The sequence below is a fragment of the Argiope bruennichi genome, chromosome 8, assembly GCF_947563725.1.
Source record: "Argiope bruennichi chromosome 8, qqArgBrue1.1, whole genome shotgun sequence".
Classification (NCBI taxonomy): domain Eukaryota; kingdom Metazoa; phylum Arthropoda; class Arachnida; order Araneae; family Araneidae; genus Argiope; species Argiope bruennichi.
Window position 1 is genome coordinate 95632015 of NC_079158.1, and position 24047 is coordinate 95656061.

The 24047-nt window shown below is 29.7% G+C and overlaps 1 protein-coding gene across 3 annotated transcripts in view; it reads left to right on the plus strand.

Annotated features, from left to right (window-relative positions):
* LOC129981310 (LIM/homeobox protein LMX-1.2-like) overlaps positions 1 to 24047 on the plus strand; it is a 149696-nt gene that overhangs the window by 119733 nt on the left and 5916 nt on the right. For all 3 annotated transcript variants that reach the window (XM_056092092.1, XM_056092094.1, XM_056092093.1), the window contains exons 4-7: positions 6782 to 6999; positions 8996 to 9147; positions 12528 to 12605; positions 15600 to 15762. In XM_056092092.1, the coding sequence (XP_055948067.1) occupies positions 6782 to 6999; positions 8996 to 9147; positions 12528 to 12605; positions 15600 to 15762 (611 nt within the window). The remainder of the gene's footprint in view (positions 1 to 6781; positions 7000 to 8995; positions 9148 to 12527; positions 12606 to 15599; positions 15763 to 24047) is intronic.

Here is a 24047-nt window from a genome sequence, read left to right on the forward strand (position 1 = left end):
TTAGTTGCTACAAGTATGTATATATTTTTCAAAAAAAAAAAAAAAAAAAAGAGTGAGAGAGAGAGGAAGAAGGAGAGAGAATATTATTTATTCATCTAATAACCAAACAAATATCAAAATAACCAAACTAATTCAATAAACTTAATTTTTAAAAACACATTTTTGTAAGTATTCTATAAAATAAAATTCTTAATTATAACTATGGTTCCAAATTTATAATTTTTTGAAAGATTATATTTGAATTTTGAAATTTTTCTCAAATGATTATTCTTTTTCAGATGGCCACATGAGTATGAAATCAAAACTTAACTGAATGAATCGATTCAATAATAATTAAGTTATGAAAATATCAAAGATTACATTGTCATCGAGATTACACAAGTGAATAGGATTTCAAAAGTGAATGAAAAAAATGTTTGCATTCATTTATTTTGATAAAAATGAAACTATTCAAGTTAAATATAAGTCAACCTCGGAATCTAAAGAATTATTTAAATAATAATTTCGTTCACTGATATTTTCAATACATCCATGTGAATCATACATGAATGAAAAATTCCTATATCCGATTGAAAGCCTAATAAACAACAAGAAATAAAAATGTAATGTCCTTATTATGACATTAATAAAACTCTTCTTGCCCATACGCTGAGGGCGTAAGCACCCATTTCGATCTCAGATGTCCATCCAAGAGAATTTTATGAAGTCCTTACCATTCCCTTCTGGAAATAACCTCCTGCCAAGAAGACGGGAAGTTCCGCCACAAGCGTGACGAAGCTTCGATCCTGGATTAAAGCATGATTAACCTCTATTTGAAGCCACCTCACAGTTCTTATAGACTTTTCCCACATAAAACAATCCCCTCCTCTTTCATCAGCACACATATCATCTCCAGTGAACTACAAGCGACGAATCCGTGATCCCCTGGAACAACTTTAGTTCGGGACATTGTTGATCCCAGACAATCCCCTGGCATCCTTAATCCCAGGCGACAGTTTAGTGACCTCAAACGACTCTCCTCCCCAGTGTTTACACGAGGGATTCGACCAGGGGTCATTAGGATGACCAATGCGAAAAGTTGATGTCCCCTCCCATCAGCACACTTTGCTGGTAGGGTCAATGGGACAATGGATTTCGTCGTTATGGGATCGTTTGTGATTTATGGGTGGCAGGGAGAGCTGGTCAAATGAATTTTTGTGGGCAGATGCAAACAAATGTGTTTCAGTGTTGCGAAGAAAAGTTTTAGGTGTTGCGTGTCCCTTTCTGCATGAGATTCGAGTGCATAATTTGATTACATAAGTTTAATTCATTTTGAAAGATTTTTGTGACATTTTTAATAATAAAAAATTATGATTTAAAAACGTGGGAAAGTTTGTGGATATATCCCCGGATCTATGTAGATGCCTATAAATACTTTAATATAGTTAGTGTCTGAGAGTCAGTGGCATTCATATGGAATAATTACAAATAAACGCTCGGCATCTTTACTGCCAGTGATAATTCAAATTTGCGGCTAATCAAAAATAATGAAAGCAACATCATCCGTATGGACTGCTTACTGTATGTTTCTATGCGTCAAAGTCTTCTGGAAAGAGCTGAAGGAATTATACAATGCCCGTTTTATGTACTGAATTTATTTATTCCTTAGAATTTCGATAACTAATGTTTAAAACAAAATTTTGTTGAAGTACAAGGAATATTTTTAATTTTATATTCTATGCTGCAGATTGAAATGATTGCAAATCATGTAATTTTTCTCATTCTACCAACTTGCTTTGTCACAGGCTATAAATCACAATTTTTTAAGTTTTGGGTCCCAACCCCAAAAGGGATGAAACAAAATGGTACAAGAGTCATGAAAATATTCTTTGTCATCTCTTTCAGATAATTTAACATCCAGAAGAAAAGTGATTCAGAAAGTTATGCCGGCTTTGATTTTTCGTTTTTAATTTAGAGCCTGATCAGATTTTCTTTTTTTTTTCTTTTTGACAAATGGGCCAGTAGAAATGTTTTTACTCAAAGAGTCAGAAAACTGTTAAGAACTTCTATTTCAGTCACATAACTTTTTAATATAACATTTTATTTCGTTATTTTACATAATATATATTTTTCAAAGACAAAATATGAATTGATTATCTTATTGAAGATTAAATTGCTCATGGAGAGGGGGTAAATAAAATTCCACTTACATTGTTCCAGTGTTCTACATAATTCGAACGATGCTCAAAGGTCCAAGTTACTTTTCTTTTCTCCTTTCAATTCTTTGTGAATACATTAAGATGTAAATTATTGTAATTACTTCTCACAAGATAGGTTTAATGTAATAAGTGATTTAATTTTAGAAACTTTAATAGATATTCTAAGATTGATTGGAATGAATCAGGACGAAACTTTTTTTTCTACTTTCACAATAGCCTCTAAAAGATACAAATTTTGTAGAAAAGAGAACGGTTTTTACAAGTAATATAGACAAATCTATGAAATTAAGACAATATACACTATAATACACATATTTTAGATAATAAATTATAAAAATTATTATAGATAGAATTTAAACTGGTATCTGAGAAACGGCTTCATTTAATATGCAATAGAATATGCTTATTATTAAACTGATTAAATATTATGATAAATGAAAACTGATTTTTTATATATATATGTGTTACTGTGAAAGACCGAGATTGGAAAATATCGACTTTCACCGGTGAATATCAATGCATACAAAATATGAAGTGAAAGACCGAATATTTGATTACCATCTTACTATATATTTAGAGTATCACTGGTGTATGCCAATAGGCACAGATATGCTTTGGTGGAGGTCGAAAAGAGACAACAAAGATAACTAAAAACAAAGATGTATGCTGTTAAAGTTTATATATATATATATATATATATATATATATATATATATATATATATATATATATATATAAAAGTAAGTTTGGGTTGGAGTTAAAAGTCGATAACTCAAAAAGTAATGGGAATTTTTGAAGAAATTTTCTGTGCATGCTATAGAAATGCTTAAATATTATTGCAATAATTTTTTTTTCTTTTTTTTTACAAAAGGATTTTTTTAAAGAAATTTTTGGGTTCCGGATACCCTTAATAATAAAGTATGATTTAAAAACGCGGAAAAATATTTTTGTTGAGGTTATTCTAGGAAGATTTTCTCCGTGAATACTAATGACGTGGTTATAGCAAGAAAATCCACTACGTTATAAATGCCAAGTTCTTTGTTGGCTGAACTTAAAATTAAACTCCTAATACATAACATTTTCCAAGTACAGAAGCTGTTATTATTAAGTAGGCAAGCAATATTGAACATCTCTTCTTCTTCTCAAGCTAGAATCTAAAGCTACACGTCAATAATAATAATAATAAATAAATAAAATTCAGGCCTGCCTTTTAAATTTTCTTGTTAGTCCCGTAGTGAAAATTCTACGACAGAGGGACGATCGTGATTGATCACTCCTTTCAACAAGTGAGATGAAAACCCTTCTGACGTTTAATCACACCTAAAATACGGTGGAGAAATGCCAATCAACGACGTATTCACCATTCGCCATTAGTGATTGGTGAATGTCGACATTTACCGTGCAAGTGAGAAATAAGACTATTTAACAAATGTTTCTTTCGGACATACACCAAGCGACTATATGAATGTTGATTTTCTCAAGATTTCAGTCTTTCACAATATTCACAACATTTACCATCAGTGCATGGTGAATGTCGACATTTACCGTGCAAGTGAGAAATAAGACTATTTAACAAATGTTTCTTTCGGACATACACCAAGCGACTATATGAATGTTGATTTTCTCAAGATTTCAGTCTTTCACAATATTCACAACATTTACCATCAGTGCATGGTGAATGTCGACATTTACCGTGCAAGTGAGAAATAAGACTATTTAACAAATGTTTCTTTCGGACATACACCAAGCGACTATATGAATGTTGATTTTCTCAAGATTTCAGTCTTTCACAATATTCACAACATTTACCATCAGTGCATGGTGAATGTCGACATTTACCGTGCAAGTGAGAAATAAGACTATTTAACAAATGTTTCTTTCGGACATACACCAAGCGACTATATGAATGTTGATTTTCTCAAGATTTCAGTCTTTCACAATATTCACAACATTTACCATCAGTGCATGGTGAATGTCGACATTTACCGTGCAAGTGAGAAATAAGACTATTTAACAAATGTTTCTTTCGGACATACACCAAGCGACTATATGAATGTTGATTTTCTCAAGATTTCAGTCTTTCACAATATTCACAACATTTACCATCAGTGCATGGTGAATGTCGACATTTACCGTGCAAGTGAGAAATAAGACTATTTAACAAATGTTTCTTTCGGACATACACCAAGCGACTATATGAATGTTGATTTTCTCAAGATTTCAGTCTTTCACAATATTCACAACATTTACCATCAGTGCATGGTGAATGTCGACATTTACCGTGCAAGTGAGAAATAAGACTATTTAACAAATGTTTCTTTCGGACATACACCAAGCGACTATATGAATGTTGATTTTCTCAAGATTTCAGTCTTTCACAATATTCACAACATTTACCATCAGTGCATGGTGAATGTCGACATTTACCGTGCAAGTGAGAAATAAGACTATTTAACAAATGTTTCTTTCGGACATACACCAAGCGACTATATGAATGTTGATTTTCTCAAGATTTCAGTCTTTCACAATATTCACAACATTTACCATCAGTGCATGGTGAATGTCGACATTTACCGTGCAAGTGAGAAATAAGACTATTTAACAAATGTTTCTTTCGGACATACACCAAGCGACTATATGAATGTTGATTTTCTCAAGATTTCAGTCTTTCACAATATTCACAACATTTACCATCAGTGCATGGTGAATGTCGACATTTACCGTGCAAGTGAGAAATAAGACTATTTAACAAATGTTTCTTTCGGACATACACCAAGCGACTATATGAATGTTGATTTTCTCAAGATTTCAGTCTTTCACAATATTCACAACATTTACCATCAGTGCATGGTGAATGTCGACATTTACCGTGCAAGTGAGAAATAAGACTATTTAACAAATGTTTCTTTCGGACATACACCAAGCGACTATATGAATGTTGATTTTCTCAAGATTTCAGTCTTTCACAATATTCACAACATTTACCATCAGTGCATGGTGAATGTCGACATTTACCGTGCAAGTGAGAAATAAGACTATTTAACAAATGTTTCTTTCGGACATACACCAAGCGACTATATGAATGTTGATTTTCTCAAGATTTCAGTCTTTCACAATATTCACAACATTTACCATCAGTGCATGGTGAATGTCGACATTTACCGTGCAAGTGAGAAATAAGACTATTTAACAAATGTTTCTTTCGGACATACACCAAGCGACTATATGAATGTTGATTTTCTCAAGATTTCAGTCTTTCACAATATTCACAACATTTACCATCAGTGCATGGTGAATGTCGACATTTACCGTGCAAGTGAGAAATAAGACTATTTAACAAATGTTTCTTTCGGACATACACCAAGCGACTATATGAATGTTGATTTTCTCAAGATTTCAGTCTTTCACAATATTCACAACATTTACCATCAGTGCATGGTGAATGTCGACATTTACCGTGCAAGTGAGAAATAAGACTATTTAACAAATGTTTCTTTCGGACATACACCAAGCGACTATATGAATGTTGATTTTCTCAAGATTTCAGTCTTTCACAATATTCACAACATTTACCATCAGTGCATGGTGAATGTCGACATTTACCGTGCAAGTGAGAAATAAGACTATTTAACAAATGTTTCTTTCGGACATACACCAAGCGACTATATGAATGTTGATTTTCTCAAGATTTCAGTCTTTCACAATATTCACAACATTTACCATCAGTGCATGGTGAATGTCGACATTTACCGTGCAAGTGAGAAATAAGACTATTTAACAAATGTTTCTTTCGGACATACACCAAGCGACTATATGAATGTTGATTTTCTCAAGATTTCAGTCTTTCACAATATTCACAACATTTACCATCAGTGCATGGTGAATGTCGACATTTACCGTGTAAGTGAGAAATAAGACTTTTTAACAAATGTTTCTTTCGGACATACACCAAGCGACTATATGAATGTTGATTTTCTCAAGATTTCAGTCTTTCACAATATTCACAACATTTACCATCAGTGCATGGTGAATGTCGACATTTACCGTGTAAGTGAGAAATAAGACTATTTAACAAATGTTTCTTTCGGACATACACCAAGCGACTATATGAATGTTGATTTTCTCAAGATTTCAGTCTTTCACAATATTCACAACATTTACCATCAGTGCATGGTGAATGTCGACATTTACCGTGTAAGTGAGAAATAAGACTATTTAACAAATGTTTTTTTCGGACATACACCAAGCGACTATATGAATGTTGATTTTCTCAAGATTTCAGTCTTTCACAATATTCACAACATTTACCATCAGTGCATGGTGAATGTCGACATTTACCGTGCAAGTGAGAAATAAGACTATTTAACAAATATTTCTTTCGGACTTACACCAAGCGCGACTATATGAATGTTGATTTTCTCAAGATTTCAGTCTTTCACAGTAACATATATATATATATATATATATATATATATATATATATATATATATATATATATATATATATATATACATAATTTAAAAGATAATGATTAGAACTGAGTGAAATTGATAATGTTTTCTGTTTTCTTTTCCATGTGCAGGCTGTTCGCTGTGAAGTGCACGGGCTGCGTGCTACCCATCGCCCCCACAGAACTGGTGATGCGAGCGCTCGACCACGTGTACCACCTTCCGTGCTTCGTGTGCGTGGGGTGCGGTCGACAGCTCCAGAAGGGGGACCAGTTCGTCATCCGGAGTGGCCGCCTCTACTGCAGACCGGACTTCGAGAAAGAGATGGCTGTCATGCAAATCGTCACGAGAGGTGCGACACTCTTCGAGAAATCGAAAACTAATAATCGAATGTATTTTGTGTAGAATTATATATATGTTGCATATAAAGAATAGAAAATGCTATTGAAAAAATAAAATGATTTAGACTGTTTGTTTCAATACCCCAAGATTACTATTTTTCGATGATTTTACCTCTCTAAGAGGTGAGATACGAAAGAATAAGCACATTTCCGGAATTGATTTCCGTACCATTAGATACATTTTCGATCCATTTTTTTCCCCAAATGAATGTGAGTTTTATGCCGTTTCTTACTGTAATATTTTAACTCAAAATTACGTATTGATTGCTTCCATTCCTGGTTCAAGTGGCAAAAAAGGTTTTAAAAAGTGACGTGAAGAATCTTTGAAATAATATCCTTTAATGTGACTGAGATTATCTGATGCTATTAATATCAAAAAATTCATTAAACAAAAAAAGCGTTTAGCATAAAAAAATTAGTATTATTTCGTAAAAAGCGAATTACCAAATTTTAAAAATAGAAATCTTTCATTTAATCATCATAACTTAAAGTTTCGACCTCTTATAGTAAATAAAAATTGCTCTAAAATATCTTACTGTGAATTAATCTTTTCCTGACAAGTTATCTGCAGTTTTTCGCTTCCCCAGTCCGCAGAAAATCCGAGTTCACTCTCATGTTAAATATAAGCATCTCCACCTTTTATCTTTCCTTTCATCCCTATTTTGATTAAATAAATCCATCCTGACGCATGCGCAGCAGCATGGAATGTTTCCGAATTCGTGAATGAACAGTGCCTGTCTTATTTTTATGTTTAAACTTTCGCTGCTATGAATCAGGCGTGCGATTTGAACCATCTCTATAAACAGAAAATTTCTTTGCCATGTCTTAAATGTGGTAGAAAGTGGTTCATTTAATTAGGTAGTAAATGTAAATTGCAGGCGAATTTGAAGCAACCATTACGTGTCATTATTTAATATTTAACAAAGCTTTCCATACAATATTCAGATTGCATTATATAGAATGAACCAGTATATTTTTAAGGTACTCAAGAAGTTTTACAGAAAAGGTATATTTGAAAATGTGAGAAATAAATATTAACCGATGGTATCATATTTAAAATAATAAGTATTAATTTCTATGCATGAAAATAATAATGAATTCTCAATTATTTTCTTGCTACTACTTGTTGATTGGAATGGCATTTTAAAATGCACTCAACTTTCATATCCATACAAAAGCTTGATCTTACAAATAAGCTTTATTTCACCGATAAGAAGGGAGTGCATGTGAAATAAGGCAACCACCTCTACTTAAAATATAAGTGAAAAAATAAAAACTTAACCTGAATCAAAATAAGTTACTACTTACTTGTTGCTATTGGTTGCTTGGAGTAGCATTTTGGATTGCACTCAGCTGCCGTTGCCATACAAACATTCTATCCTATAAGTAAATTTTAGAAGTCTCATTAATAACCAAGAATTCGTAAGAAATAAAACAAAATATTTAAAAAAACACATTTAAAATATAAATAATTTTTTTAATAGCAGTAATCTTAAATAAAATAAACCATAAAATAAATTAAATATATTTAAATCTAAATATTATGCGAAATGAAGGGCAAACTTTCAAATGCTATTTAAAAGATTGTTTTACACACTAAAAAAATTGCTATACAAATTTTTCTGCTATTAATGATTGCAATGCGACATAAGGAAGAGTCTACCTAGTATCAGAAAAAAAAATATCCAGAAATTTCCAAACGAGAATGGGTATAATTTATTTATCATTTCATTTTTAAAAATTCATGTCTGCAATAATACATTTTATATTATTCATATAAACATTGAGAAAATTTAGATTTTTTTTTGCATAAAATATTATTTATTGTTTTATATCCAAATAAAATGAAAATTCATTCTTTCTATGAAGAATGTTGTGTTAGACAACAAATAGTGAAGTTTTCTGTGTTTTATTTACAAAAGTTTTCATCTTATTTGTCTTCCTCAGGGGAGAATGGGCAGCTGACGACGGCGGGTCATAACGGACAGCCCAGGCAGGATGGCCGGAGGGGTCCGAAAAGGCCTCGAACCATACTCACCACAGCCCAGCGAAGAGCCTTTAAAGCCTCGTTTGAAATTTCCCAAAAACCTTGTAGGAAGGTAAGGTCAACATCTCTATAATTTTTATCTTGAATTCAAATATTTTTAGTCAAATGAATTTGAAAAGAATCAGTTTGAACTGTGCAAAAAGTATTGTTACGAATTTACTTCGTTGAGAGCTCTTTTGCGATTTGTTGATCGATGCAATAAAACACTGTTCTTTAGTAATGGACGACGACTTTTATTGTCGAATACACGTAGACGGCAAATGTACAGCCGAGACAAATAGAGGCAATAAACAGTAGCACATTACAACAAACAGTTGTCCACAAGTAGTAATCGGTAGCAATAACAACCACTGTACACAAAGCGGCAGACAGAATTCAGCAGAAGGAGGAAATTCACGTAGCTTCACTTTACGGCCTCTCCAAACGTCTGAGATTCTCCACTATTTTCTCGCTTTAACTGTATCCAACTGTCGACTCACTACTACACTATTGGCTACTCCACACATGACTCGATGCTGCTCCCACAATAAACGACACATAGTTCAGTTCAGCAATCGCTTGAGATCCACACAACGCTTGTTCTTCACTGAAATATTCTACCGTTGCTTCGTTAGCCTCTCGACGACTCGATAATTGACTATGACTGACTCCAGCTTGAGACTGCCGGCCTTTTATAGTTCCCAGAAGGCGTCAGAGAAGGTTCTGAACCAATCAGGCGTATCTTGGTTCCTATTGGCTGAATTGCTAAAATTCTGGAAGTTTTCAGTAATATTTGTTTTGTCGCCATCGTCAAATGTTCGCGTTTATCGCTAAGCTCTGAGATCACTGACGCGGCACTTGATCAGCATCCAACAAAGCTGATCGTAAAACGGTCTTTCCAGTGATTGAACTAACCCGGCTGGGAAGCAACATTACAGGTTTGTAACAATATTGAAAAATATATGTTACTGAAACAACCATTATTTTTTTTATTTGTGATTTTAGAACTATATAATATTTGATTAAGTGCAATTTGACAGTTGGAATGTATTGTCAGAGTATTTCAATGTTCAGAGTCTGCTGCGACAATGATGTGTTATAAATCACTAATTTGCACACAAATCTTATTACTTATAGTCGAATGGAAGCAGTCAAATGTAAACAAATCACCATACGAACTCAGCCAATTATAAGGGTTGCAAGATATTATTTGAATCGTTTGGAAGAGAATCACTACGTCACAAAAACTTTATCTGATTAGAGGAAAGAAGATTGAAAAGAAATCAAGATAATAGAAATATAGTCAAACAGAAAGTTTGATCGGAAGCTCGCGAAAATAAACCTAACCATAACCAGATGGATAATCGTTATGGCGCGCCAATGGAAATGGATGTAAAAACTATTGGAAAGGAATCTTTAAAAACTATTTTCTCAAAAAATAATTTTCTCATTATCGTAAAACTAAACTAAAAAAAAAACTTTAAAATTATCAGTTTTATTTCCCTATAATTTTTTCTTTGTTTTTAATAATTTTTTAAAATTTAATTTGATACACAATTCGTAACAATGTGTTTAATATTATGATGGAACTCAAGTTTAACCATGAAAATATTCAATCGCATGATTTTACCAATATTAAAATTTAGATTTAAAAAAATTGTTTTCTTTGGGCATTAATTCAAAAATAGGATTATAATTTTAGTTTTATAATAACTGATACAATTAAATTCATGGTGTTTTCAATCCTATCAAAAACTGCAAAAAAAAGTTTAAAAGTACATACTATATTAATCGTTTAATAGTCCAAATAGTCAATAACCTGGGCGATCAGAGTTAGTTGCCAAAAAAGGCCAGTGCTCAGAATTTATCCACTATAAAAATTTTGGCAATTTTCCAGGAGGCATAGTCCTCCTGTGTTGTTGCTGGCACAGTTACCAGCATATATAATAGGAATGTAAGAGTTTCAGATAAATTACTTGCAGAAAAGCCTGACAACAGGTGATAGAAAAAAAATGCTGGTTGTAAAAGATCTGACCTGAAATAATATAATGCTGGAAGCTTTTACTTTCCATTAAAGTTGTAATAATGAACCTAATTAGGACTAATTTTTTTCTTTTGTTGACACTTTAATGTCATTTACTAAATATAAAGAGTTTTTCTCTCAGAACTTTTTAGTGAATAAATTGTTATGCAATACTGAATAATGGTTTGCTATACTTTCTTCTTTAAACTGCAATCCTATAAAGCAATTTCCGAAATTCGTAACAATAGTTCTTTGAAGTGAAAAAAATCCTTATAGTTTATATAAAAAGATCTATTAATTTGCACTTGAAACTCTGATTGTTACATTTTGCTTCAGAGAAATGAATGACTTTTCTAATCATCATATGCTTAAATGTGGGATGTTTTAATGGATGGGGTGTCCATTATGAATGATTTGTTTTATTTAAGCAATGCGTATTGAATTTCTTCTTAAATTTCCCGTAATCTATATTAGTGCTTTATGCTGTCTAAGTAGTTGGGTCATTGTGGGCAAACAAATAAATATGTAAACATTAAACACTAATTTCCCTCTGGTGATAGCAGATTAGCTTATGGCAACATTATCAAATGTTAATTGGATGCATTTATATTTTTGATAATATTTGTGTTTTATTTTGTGTGTTGTCTCAATATATTTTGATATTATTTATTATACTATTGTATCTGACAATCAGTTTTATTTCTGATGCCACTGATTTTTTTTTGTAAATAGTAACATTGCTGTAGTATGTATTCTATATCCATGGCTGCACTGTGCTTAAGCATGCTCTTTTGTTGCTCTATTTAGGTGCCGTCCTCGTCTTTAATGTGAAAATAAATTGTTATGTGTGTAAGAACTCTCGCCTTTTGGTCAAAGGGACTATTTAGTTCCCAGGTGTTTAACAACTTGTCTTATCATTGTTTAGAAAAAGGGGTATAACAGTAAAGGTTTAGAAGCCACAGCTGTTGATAAAACAAATATTAGTGTAACGTGATATTTTCAATTAAAAGGATATGAGAAACTCTTTTAAAAACGAAGCACTTACGATTTCTTCAATAAATACATTTTCAAAAAGAATCTGTACCTCATTATGCTTGTATATCTTTAATACACGCATTATAACATATTCAAAATAAATGTAAAGTTTAGTTTAGTTTAGTTATATTAACGTCCCTTTGTAAAGTAACACTAGGGCTATTTTGGGACGGACTTCGTAAGTTTGAACCGCGGTGAGATGACGAGGACGACACCTGAGCTGGCACCCCCTCTCCACGTCACACCACACCAGCTGGAGGACTTTTGGCATGACGGATTTAACGTGCAACAGACCCCCTTACACGACGGTTCTTCGGTGGAAAAATAAATTTAAAAAAATTATGAATGTTATGCTTTATTCAAGAGGAAAAGATAAATAATATTTTTTTTTACAGGTTCGCGAGTCTTTAGCGAAAGAAACTGGACTGAGTGTCAGAATAGTTCAAGTTTGGTTCCAGAATCAAAGAGCCAAGGTAATGATCTAAAGAGATAAGTCTTTTTAAAAAATATTTAAAAACACTGTACTTTGTTAAAAATCTTAAATTCATTTTCATTATTATTCTTTAATAAGATTAATAGATAGTTGCATCAAAGCTTCTTAAACTGCTTTCAATAACTTCCAAATTCCATTTTCCGCACAAAAAAAAAAAAAAAAAGAGTTTTTTTCCCTATATCTTAGATGCGTACATAAAAAGGAAAATGAGGCATTTCTTGATATTAAAAAAATAAATTCTTTAAAAAAAATCTTTGTGAACTATTATAATCAATATTGTTTTCATGTTTACTTTCAGTGGTCATATTAATAAATACAAAAGAATTATCTTAATTTTCATGGTTTTATTAGAGTCAGAGCTCATTGTTTAACATTTACACTACCATTTATTTATTCTTAATTTGGACGCTTTTCTAAATCTAAGCCTTTGTTGTGTACGTAGTGTAGAGAAAGTACAGTAATCACCAAAAATTAATTTCGAACTCGAGATTTTGACAAACCTTCATGTTTTAGATATCCCAGAGTTCGAAAAACACATTTTTAGAAAATGCCCTTCTCTCTATCTGTCTGCTACAAACATAACTAAAAAATGCGTTTAGCTAGACGGTTGAAATTTGGTATATGGTCTTTATACCAAATTTGCAGATTTTTATTAAATTTTGCGTGAAATCTATTCAGAGGAATTCTGGATGTCAGGCTGTTTGAATATAAGTGAACACGATCATCACAAAATAAAAAAGCAAGATAGATAACTTGATTTAACTTCTATGGTACAGACACCTGTGAAAGTTTGAGTCAAATCCAATTACGAATTTTACTGTCTGTCGGTCTGTACTTTCGGAAGCATGTATTAATAAATTCAAAATGATAATTCAAAATCAAGTGACTTAAATATATCAAATTAGGTATGGGATTTTACGACTACAAGTGCAGTTTTGTGTCAACTTTTTGTTCCAATCGGTTGAAAAATGTCTAAAACATAAATTCGATTTCGGATACTATTAACCGCATGTCAGGGATTAATCGCCAAAATACTCCCCGAAGATCACATGATAGATTCATTAAAAATGCTCACGCCAAAAAAATAAATATTTCGTATCTATTGTACTCCAATTCCATGTAAGGTGTTCTCTGGCATGGCAAATCTATTAGAGTGTATGCGAGAAAGTTTAGAGGATACCACTTCCGCAGGTTTGAACAGAAATGTGTTAGATAAGCTGTATTCATACTTTATAATAATCGTATTACGACGAGTAAGGCATTTAGAGTGGCTTGAGATACATGTTCGCTAGTACTATTAGATGAGATCATTAGGTCTCAAAGCATTTTCGGTAAGAGAAAAAAACAACAATAAATATCTTACAAACATTTGTTTTTATCATGTGAGAACATGATGTTGTTTTGATTAGAAGTTTTTGAATAATTGAAGGTAATGAATAATTGTAACTCGAAACCGCGTAGGCAATGAATAAAGCATACATGGCAATTTTCATCATCAGCTTTTAATCGCATATATTTTTTTCACCTGCTTTTACCAGTATTGCATTATTATTACGCACGCTTCTTTGAAAGCAAATGCGTTTTAAAAAGGTTGACCTGCTTTTACTAGTATTGCTTTATTATTATGTATGCTTCTTTGACAGCAGATGCGTTTTTAAAAGGTTGACGTAGAACTATCACATCATAGCTGTTATTTTCATGGAATATAATTTTTTTTCGGAGGAAATTAAATAATTTTATAATATGTCCAAGAAAAACTTCACTCATGTTTAATAACAGTTTTGATAAAAGTATTTTCTCTTTCCCCCAGTGAGGAAATATCACTTCATTCAGTTTACGTGGCAAACATTGAAGGATTTGACTCCTGTTCTAAGATTAATCCATTATGAAACTGTTTCATGATCTCAGAAATTAGAAAATAACTGTTTGTGATTATAAAAATATTGTTTTCATAAAAATTCTATATAAATTAATATGTTTATAGTTAAATAGTTTATCAAGTTTTCGCTTATAGGGCTTATTACAAATTATTTCGCTTATTAGAAAATAATGCAGAAGGTTGTCACATTTGGCGATTTATTGCCAACTAAAGTTACAACTTGATTTCCAAATTATTCTTTCTCTGAATTCTTACGAATTTTAATTAATTTAAGTCATTAACCAGTTTAAACCGGTTTGAAACAATCACGAGACTATCAGATTACGCATGTGTCGATACTTAGAAATATATATATATATATGATTGTTTCAAATCGGTTTAAACTGGTTAATGACTAAAATTAATTAAGACAAATAATGACTTAAAAATAATAATATTCTCACATGATAATTTGAAATTTGCGATCGTAGGTTTCATTTTCATTTCATTCTTCATTCATATATATATATATATATATATATATATATATATATATATATATATATATATATATATATATATATATATATATATATATATATATATATATATATATATATATATATATATATATATATATATATATATATATATATATATATATATAGTCTATAAATCATATGAGGTAAGGGGCAACTCATAGTCTTTAAAGTGGAATTTGACAAATAACAAGTGAAGTTTTACTCCTTTTTTTACCATAATGGGTCGTTTCTCATTCTTTTTTTTAAGGTGTCCCTAGTGGGAGTGATCTGAGGTTTAAAAATTCCTGACATTGTTGTAACTCAAGAATTTCTTCTTCGTTCATTTCAAGAAATACCAACCAACTATCAAAGACAATCAGAAAAATTACTTTTCTCAATTTTAATATCAAAATCACTCTAATACGAAAAAAATATGCTACTATAATTCACTGTGTTAATTCTAAAAGATTTTCAATGTGATTCCTTGCAGTTTTATAAGAACAAACATACTGAAATCTCTCTGTTATTATTTCTTGTGAATCATTGGCGTGCTAGTTAATTGTGTTTTGTCTCTCTCCCACATATTCGTTGCCAGCTAAAAAAACTGCAACGAAAACAGCAGCAGCAACTGCAGCAACAGAACCAGAAGCAAGGGTCGGATGGACAGCAGAACGGAGCCTCCAATCCTGATCTGTCCAGTCCTGGAAAGGACGGAAAGAAATCCGACGACCTGAGTCATGGCGATCCGGGAGAATACTGTAAGTCCTGCCTATTAAAAAAATGAATCAATCTTTTATTACTTACTAGCTAACTATTTAAACCATATTAATTAAAATATGCTTGAAAGCATTGTTTAAAACAAACGCAGCGCTTTCTTTTTAAATATCTTATCAATTAAATGACAGCAAATTAATTTTTAAACTATGGAAATCCATTTAATTAAAAGCCTCGGATACCTTTCTTTAAAATTTGCTGCACTTTTCAAGAATTATGTGAGGAATTTAAGAATAATTTGTGAATCAAAATTTCTTAATATTTCAAAAATCTTCTTATTATTATCCATGAAATTTCTTCAGGAGAGTAGAGAGTATATTAAATGTGTTATTTATTCACCTTAAAATTTAAAAAGCTAATTAGATTTAAGGAAGCAGAGAGGCCCAAATTACCCACACTTTTGAAAAAAGTAGGAAATGCATCTTATGATTTATTTTGTTGTCATTAAATTTATTGGTTTTATTTAAACAAATAATTTTTATCTATATTATATATTTAGCATATATTGAGATGATTTTATATGGAACACCATAATTTTCTCATATTACATACCTTGTTATAATTATTTTTTGAAGAAAAACATTATGTTATTTTTGTTGATCAGAAGTTATCAGATTTAATAATGAAATGTGTACGAAAAGTCAATTTTATCATTTCTAGACTTATAAAGACTGATAGAACCGCACAATCAAAAGAATTTTGCTGCCTTCGTTTTTTTTTAATTCATATGTTTCAACATTAATAATTTTATGTATTATTATACAGGCTTTTTTTATGCAAAGAAATATAGCATTTAAATTTTAAAACATCGGAGAAAAAAATGTATACAAACTAATTAAGAAAGTTTTTCAATCATGCAAGATTCAATCCCGTAAAAAATAATAATTAAGTTAAAAATTTAAAAAAAAATGAAAAAAAAAAAGCATTTGAGCGAAATACTTACTTAACTGAAATGTTCGAAGAATGATCAACATCACTGAAAAAAGTTAAATTGTAAATTCTAAAAATTCTGGATGTTTTTTACTTTGAAAATATGCGTATATCGGAAATCAGATATTTGTTTATACAGAGAAAATTAATTAAAAAAAACTTATTAGATAAAATTGAGTAATTCTTACAATTAAGGAAAAGTAATTTGAATACTGAAACTGTTTTATGTAAAAATGATTTGCATCTATCAATACAGTATTCATTGAATGTTTATATATATATATATATATATATATACAAAAGTATTAGAATCAAGTTAATAGGAAAAACAAAAACCAAATAAAAATTAAACCAAAAAAATTATTAAAAAATATTAAAAAAGAATCCGGCCTGAAGACTTTTTCAAGGGTCACCCTCAGGCAGGGATTCAAATAAAGGGATTTTTTCTGTGAGGACATACAGACATTAAGTCTAATAATGATTCCTCGTGACCCGAAAATCCCCCGAAATTATGCTCAAGAGATATACCATTTTAACAGAAAGGAAATACAAAATAACAAATTAGAAAAAAACCACAAAGTAAAAATACAATAAAAACAATAACAATAAAAACAAAAACAGCATTAAAATTAAAATTAAAATTAAAAACGAAAAGGCCAAGACATACCATCCAACAGTGAACGAAACTTTAAACAATCGATTGTGATTTCCTGTTTTTGAAAGTTAACGGTAAATTATGTAAACAGAGGTAGGCACCCAGCGCCATCTATTGAGTGATCCAATATGCAAGTAAATTTCTATTTTTATTTAAGCCAAAAGATTAATCCCAAACCATACCTTGTTTAATTAAAAAATTGACATTACAGTAATTTCTAGGAAAATCATTTTTAATTAAATTTTTAAGGAGGATATTTGATGCTTCAATATAAGAATTTTTATTATTGCAAACCCTTTTGATCCTGTTAACTTGTGAGAAAATAAGATTTTTGAAAATTTTAGAGTTTAGATTGGAATGGTAGTTACATAGTTTTGTTATTTTAAAGTTGAAATCATCCCTTTTATCGTATATACCAACTATTGTTTTATCATTAGCAATTTCGATTTTTAAATCTAGAAAGGTAGCCTCAAGTTGATTTATATTTGTATCTTTTAGAATTAAATCTTTTGGATAGCAATTAGTAATAATATTAGTATTGTCGAAGTTAATCAAAAGTAGGTCATCAATATATCTCCACCCGTTTATTAAATTATATTTAATTATTTTTTTCTCATAGTAATGCAGGAAAATATTAGCTAAAGCACTTGAGAAAGCTGTCCCCATTGGAATGCCCTTGACTTGTTTATAAAAATTAATACCATTAAAACACGTAATTTTCAGTAATATTAAAATTACATAAGTCAAGCCAGTTATTTTTAGGAATGATATTTTCATTTAAATATTCGTCATAAATAAAAGTGCAGACCTTTATTAATTTTTCATGAGGTAGATTAGTGTATAAATTTTCGAAATCAAAAGTATTAAGTTTATTAATGTTGTTATCTTTAAGAAAATCCAATACTTCTTTGTTACTAGAAATAATAAAGTTGTCTTCATTTTTTATTTTGTCCAGGATAATTTTTAAGTATTTAAAGAAATGTTTACCCGTATAGTAATTATAACTACCAGTGCTGCAGGTTACGAATCTGAATTTTAATGGATTTTTATGAAATTTGACTGTTGGGAATAAATAAGGATAGTTAAGAGAGCAAGTCTTAGTTTTGGTTTTTTTTGCGAAAGCTAGCATTCTTTTATCTAATTCCTTTTTCCCGGTGTTCTTTAACATATAAGTTGCATTAGAGTTATATTCATTAATTAAAAGTTCTTTATAATAATATTTACAAATTAAACAGAAATTATTTGCTGATTTATCTATTACTGTAATAACAAATTTTTCTTTTAAATTTTTTATTTCATTTTTTAATGTTTTACTAAAATAAATCCCACGTTCTTTAGATCTGTCAAAATCAGTATTCAATTTTATTTTAATTTCCTTTAAAATTCTCACTTTCCATTCCCCGAAACCTTCCGCAGGCCAGTGGTATTTTCTAGATAATTTGGCAATAAAAACATCCAAATCATTACCAATAGAAATCAAAATTTTGTTATGGTTTATTTTTTCTCTTAATCTAAATTTTGTTCCTCTTCCCATCAATTCTCTTAAAGAGTTGGATTCAATAATTTTTAAATTACCTGTAATAATATGACCTTTATCAATATCTATAAAATCTTTATATTTTTCCTTGTTACAGTAACAATCTGTTTTATTTATTTTATCTAAATTTTTGCTATAGTAATTATAATTACAAATTTTTTTCTTTAAAGTTGAAGTGTAACTAAACGCTATTGATACATTAGTTTTATCTGCAAGAGGAAAAAATATATTATTATTATGTATAATTTTGGGTAATTTAAGATATTCGAAGTAAATATCCAAGAATTTAATCACACAGTATTCTTTGTAAACATTATTTTTATTATTAAAAAGTAAATCGTTTTTTCCAATGTTAAGTTTACATTTAATAAGATCTAGAATAATACATTTAGTGTACGAATTTTTAAACTCTAATTCCCCGAATTTATTATTTAAAAACCATTTCATTTTATTATTTCTAAGACCAAAAATGTATTTCCTAATTCTGTGAATGTTTTCACTATTGTGTTCCAGATTACAGTAATTTTGAAATTCCTCAAATATAATTTGAAAATTGCCTCCTTTCCCTTTACCTATTTTAAATCTTTTAGAAAAGTTATCTTTATTTAGAAAATTTTTAAAAATGTTAAATTTGTTATAAATGCAATTATTGTTTAAATCTGCATAACCTTCCCCATTTAATTTACTATTGAGACCATAAGGAAATAAAGTTTTCAGGTTGCAAATATAAATGTTTTCCAGATCTAATCTTTTGTTTAATTCGTTAATATTGTCTTCTAGAATGTAGATATTAATATTGTTAAAGTTATGGTTTTGAAAATGCTCCAGTTCGAAGTCAGTGGTCCTATTTTTTATGAAGTTTTTTATATCGGATCTGTGATTGTTAATTCTTAAATTAAGCTCGGTGCTAGTTTGGCCAATATATTTTAAATTACATTCTGAACAATTAAGGAGATAAATCAAATTTTTGTTTTTACAGAATGTTTGTAATTTTGAGTTTTCATTTTTGATCTGTTCCTTATCTGCCAAAGGACATGTCCTACACTTTCCGTTTCCACAAATTTTATATTTTTTTGTATTTTTAAGATTTTTTAAACAAAACAATTGTGTCAGTAATTTTTTCTCCGTGAATGCTCCTGACACAAAGCTATCCACAGTGCCCCTTGGTAGAGCGCGCGACGGGCCATGCGCTATGATAAATTCGTTATTAACTTTTTGCATAGTTTAATTTATTTATTAAAATGAAAATATATCTCCTAAACGCCAAAAAACAAGGAATTCTCGAAAAAGTAAAATCAGGAAAAATGATCTGAAAATTCTTAAATTTTTTAGGCAATACACCAAAAAACCTATTGAACCCCCCACCACCACCAAAAAAACCCATTAAAAATATTTTATTTAAAAATTTTGCAGTTCGTGGAACAGCGCACCTGCAGCTAAATTCCAACCAAATGCAAGAACGAGTAACCAATCTAAAGTAAGAAAAAGTTTGAAAACGAAACTAAAATGAAAACGAAGCAAAACAGTTTCGAAATCGCAACTAAAATTTATTACCTATTTAAACTAAAACCAAAAAGGAACTTCATAGTATTTAGAGAGCGCAATTGCAGCTACTTCTAAAACACAGATGAATTGATACAAAAGTATTAGAATCAAGTTAATAGTTTTCAAACTTTTTCTTACTTTAGATTGGTTACTCGTTCTTGCATTTGGTTGGAATTTAGCTGCAGGTGCGCTGTTCCACGAACTGCAAAATTTTTAAATAAAATATTTTTAATGGGTTTTTTTGGTGGTGGTGGGGGGTTCAATAGGTTTTTTGGTGTATTGCCTAAAAAATTTAAGAATTTTCAGATCATTTTTCCTGATTTTACTTTTTCGAGAATTCCTTGTTTTTTGGCGTTTAGGAGATATATTTTCATTTTAATAAATAAATTAAACTATGCAAAAAGTTAATAACGAATTTATCATAGCGCATGGCCCGTCGCGCGCTCTACCAAGGGGCACTGTGGATAGCTTTGTGTCAGGAGCATTCACGGAGAAAAAATTACTGACACAATTGTTTTGTTTAAAAAATCTTAAAAATACAAAAAAATATAAAATTTGTGGAAACGGAAAGTGTAGGACATGTCCTTTGGCAGATAAGGAACAGATCAAAAATGAAAACTCAAAATTACAAACATTCTGTAAAAACAAAAATTTGATTTATCTCCTTAATTGTTCAGAATGTAATTTAAAATATATTGGCCAAACTAGCACCGAGCTTAATTTAAGAATTAACAATCACAGATCCGATATAAAAAACTTCATAAAAAATAGGACCACTGACTTCGAACTGGAGCATTTTCAAAACCATAACTTTAACAATATTAATATCTACATTCTAGAAGACAATATTAACGAATTAAACAAAAGATTAGATCTGGAAAACATTTATATTTGCAACCTGAAAACTTTATTTCCTTATGGTCTCAATAGTAAATTAAATGGGGAAGGTTATGCAGATTTAAACAATAATTGCATTTATAACAAATTTAACATTTTTAAAAATTTTCTAAATAAAGATAACTTTTCTAAAAGATTTAAAATAGGTAAAGGGAAAGGAGGCAATTTTCAAATTATATTTGAGGAATTTCAAAATTACTGTAATCTGGAACACAATAGTGAAAACATTCACAGAATTAGGAAATACATTTTTGGTCTTAGAAATAATAAAATGAAATGGTTTTTAAATAATAAATTCGGGGAATTAGAGTTTAAAAATTCGTACACTAAATGTATTATTCTAGATCTTATTAAATGTAAACTTAACATTGGAAAAAACGATTTACTTTTTAATAATAAAAATAATGTTTACAAAGAATACTGTGTGATTAAATTCTTGGATATTTACTTCGAATATCTTAAATTACCCAAAATTATACATAATAATAATATATTTTTTCCTCTTGCAGATAAAACTAATGTATCAATAGCGTTTAGTTACACTTCAACTTTAAAGAAAAAAATTTGTAATTATAATTACTATAGCAAAAATTTAGATAAAATAAATAAAACAGATTGTTACTGTAACAAGGAAAAATATAAAGATTTTATAGATATTGATAAAGGTCATATTATTACAGGTAATTTAAAAATTATTGAATCCAACTCTTTAAGAGAATTGATGGGAAGAGGAACAAAATTTAGATTAAGAGAAAAAATAAACCATAACAAAATTTTGATTTCTATTGGTAATGATTTGGATGTTTTTATTGCCAAATTATCTAGAAAATACCACTGGCCTGCGGAAGGTTTCGGGGAATGGAAAGTGAGAATTTTAAAGGAAATTAAAATAAAATTGAATACTGATTTTGACAGATCTAAAGAACGTGGGATTTATTTTAGTAAAACATTAAAAAATGAAATAAAAAATTTAAAAGAAAAATTTGTTATTACAGTAATAGATAAATCAGCAAATAATTTCTGTTTAATTTGTAAATATTATTATAAAGAACTTTTAATTAATGAATATAACTCTAATGCAACTTATATGTTAAAGAACACCGGGAAAAAGGAATTAGATAAAAGAATGCTAGCTTTCGCAAAAAAAACCAAAACTAAGACTTGCTCTCTTAACTATCCTTATTTATTCCCAACAGTCAAATTTCATAAAAATCCATTAAAATTCAGATTCGTAACCTGCAGCACTGGTAGTTATAATTACTATACGGGTAAACATTTCTTTAAATACTTAAAAATTATCCTGGACAAAATAAAAAATGAAGACAACTTTATTATTTCTAGTAACAAAGAAGTATTGGATTTTCTTAAAGATAACAACATTAATAAACTTAATACTTTTGATTTCGAAAATTTATACACTAATCTACCTCATGAAAAATTAATAAAGGTCTGCACTTTTATTTATGACGAATATTTAAATGAAAATATCATTCCTAAAAATAACTGGCTTGACTTATGTAATTTTAATATTACTGAAAATTACGTGTTTTAATGGTATTAATTTTTATAAACAAGTCAAGGGCATTCCAATGGGGACAGCTTTCTCAAGTGCTTTAGCTAATATTTTCCTGCATTACTATGAGAAAAAAATAATTAAATATAATTTAATAAACGGGTGGAGATATATTGATGACCTACTTTTGATTAACTTCGACAATACTAATATTATTACTAATTGCTATCCAAAAGATTTAATTCTAAAAGATACAAATATAAATCAACTTGAGGCTACCTTTCTAGATTTAAAAATCGAAATTGCTAATGATAAAACAATAGTTGGTATATACGATAAAAGGGATGATTTCAACTTTAAAATAACAAAACTATGTAACTACCATTCCAATCTAAACTCTAAAATTTTCAAAAATCTTATTTTCTCACAAGTTAACAGGATCAAAAGGGTTTGCAATAATAAAAATTCTTATATTGAAGCATCAAATATCCTCCTTAAAAATTTAATTAAAAATGATTTTCCTAGAAATTACTGTAATGTCAATTTTTTAATTAAACAAGGTATGGTTTGGGATTAATCTTTTGGCTTAAATAAAAATAGAAATTTACTTGCATATTGGATCACTCAATAGATGGCGCTGGGTGCCTACCTCTGTTTACATAATTTACCGTTAACTTTCAAAAACAGGAAATCACAATCGATTGTTTAAAGTTTCGTTCACTGTTGGATGGTATGTCTTGGCCTTTTCGTTTTTAATTTTAATTTTAATTTTAATGCTGTTTTTGTTTTTATTGTTATTGTTTTTATTGTATTTTTACTTTGTGGTTTTTTTCTAATTTGTTATTTTGTATTTCCTTTCTGTTAAAATGGTATATCTCTTGAGCATAATTTCGGGGGATTTTCGGGTCACGAGGAATCATTATTAGACTTAATGTCTGTATGTCCTCACAGAAAAAATCCCTTTATTTGAATCCCTGCCTGAGGGTGACCCTTGAAAAAGTCTTCAGGCCGGATTCTTTTTTAATATTTTTTAATAATTTTTTTGGTTTAATTTTTATTTGGTTTTTGTTTTTCCTATTAACTTGATTCTAATACTTTTGTATCAATTCATCTGTGTTTTAGAAGTAGCTGCAATTGCGCTCTCTAAATACTATGAAGTTCCTTTTTGGTTTTAGTTTAAATAGGTAATAAA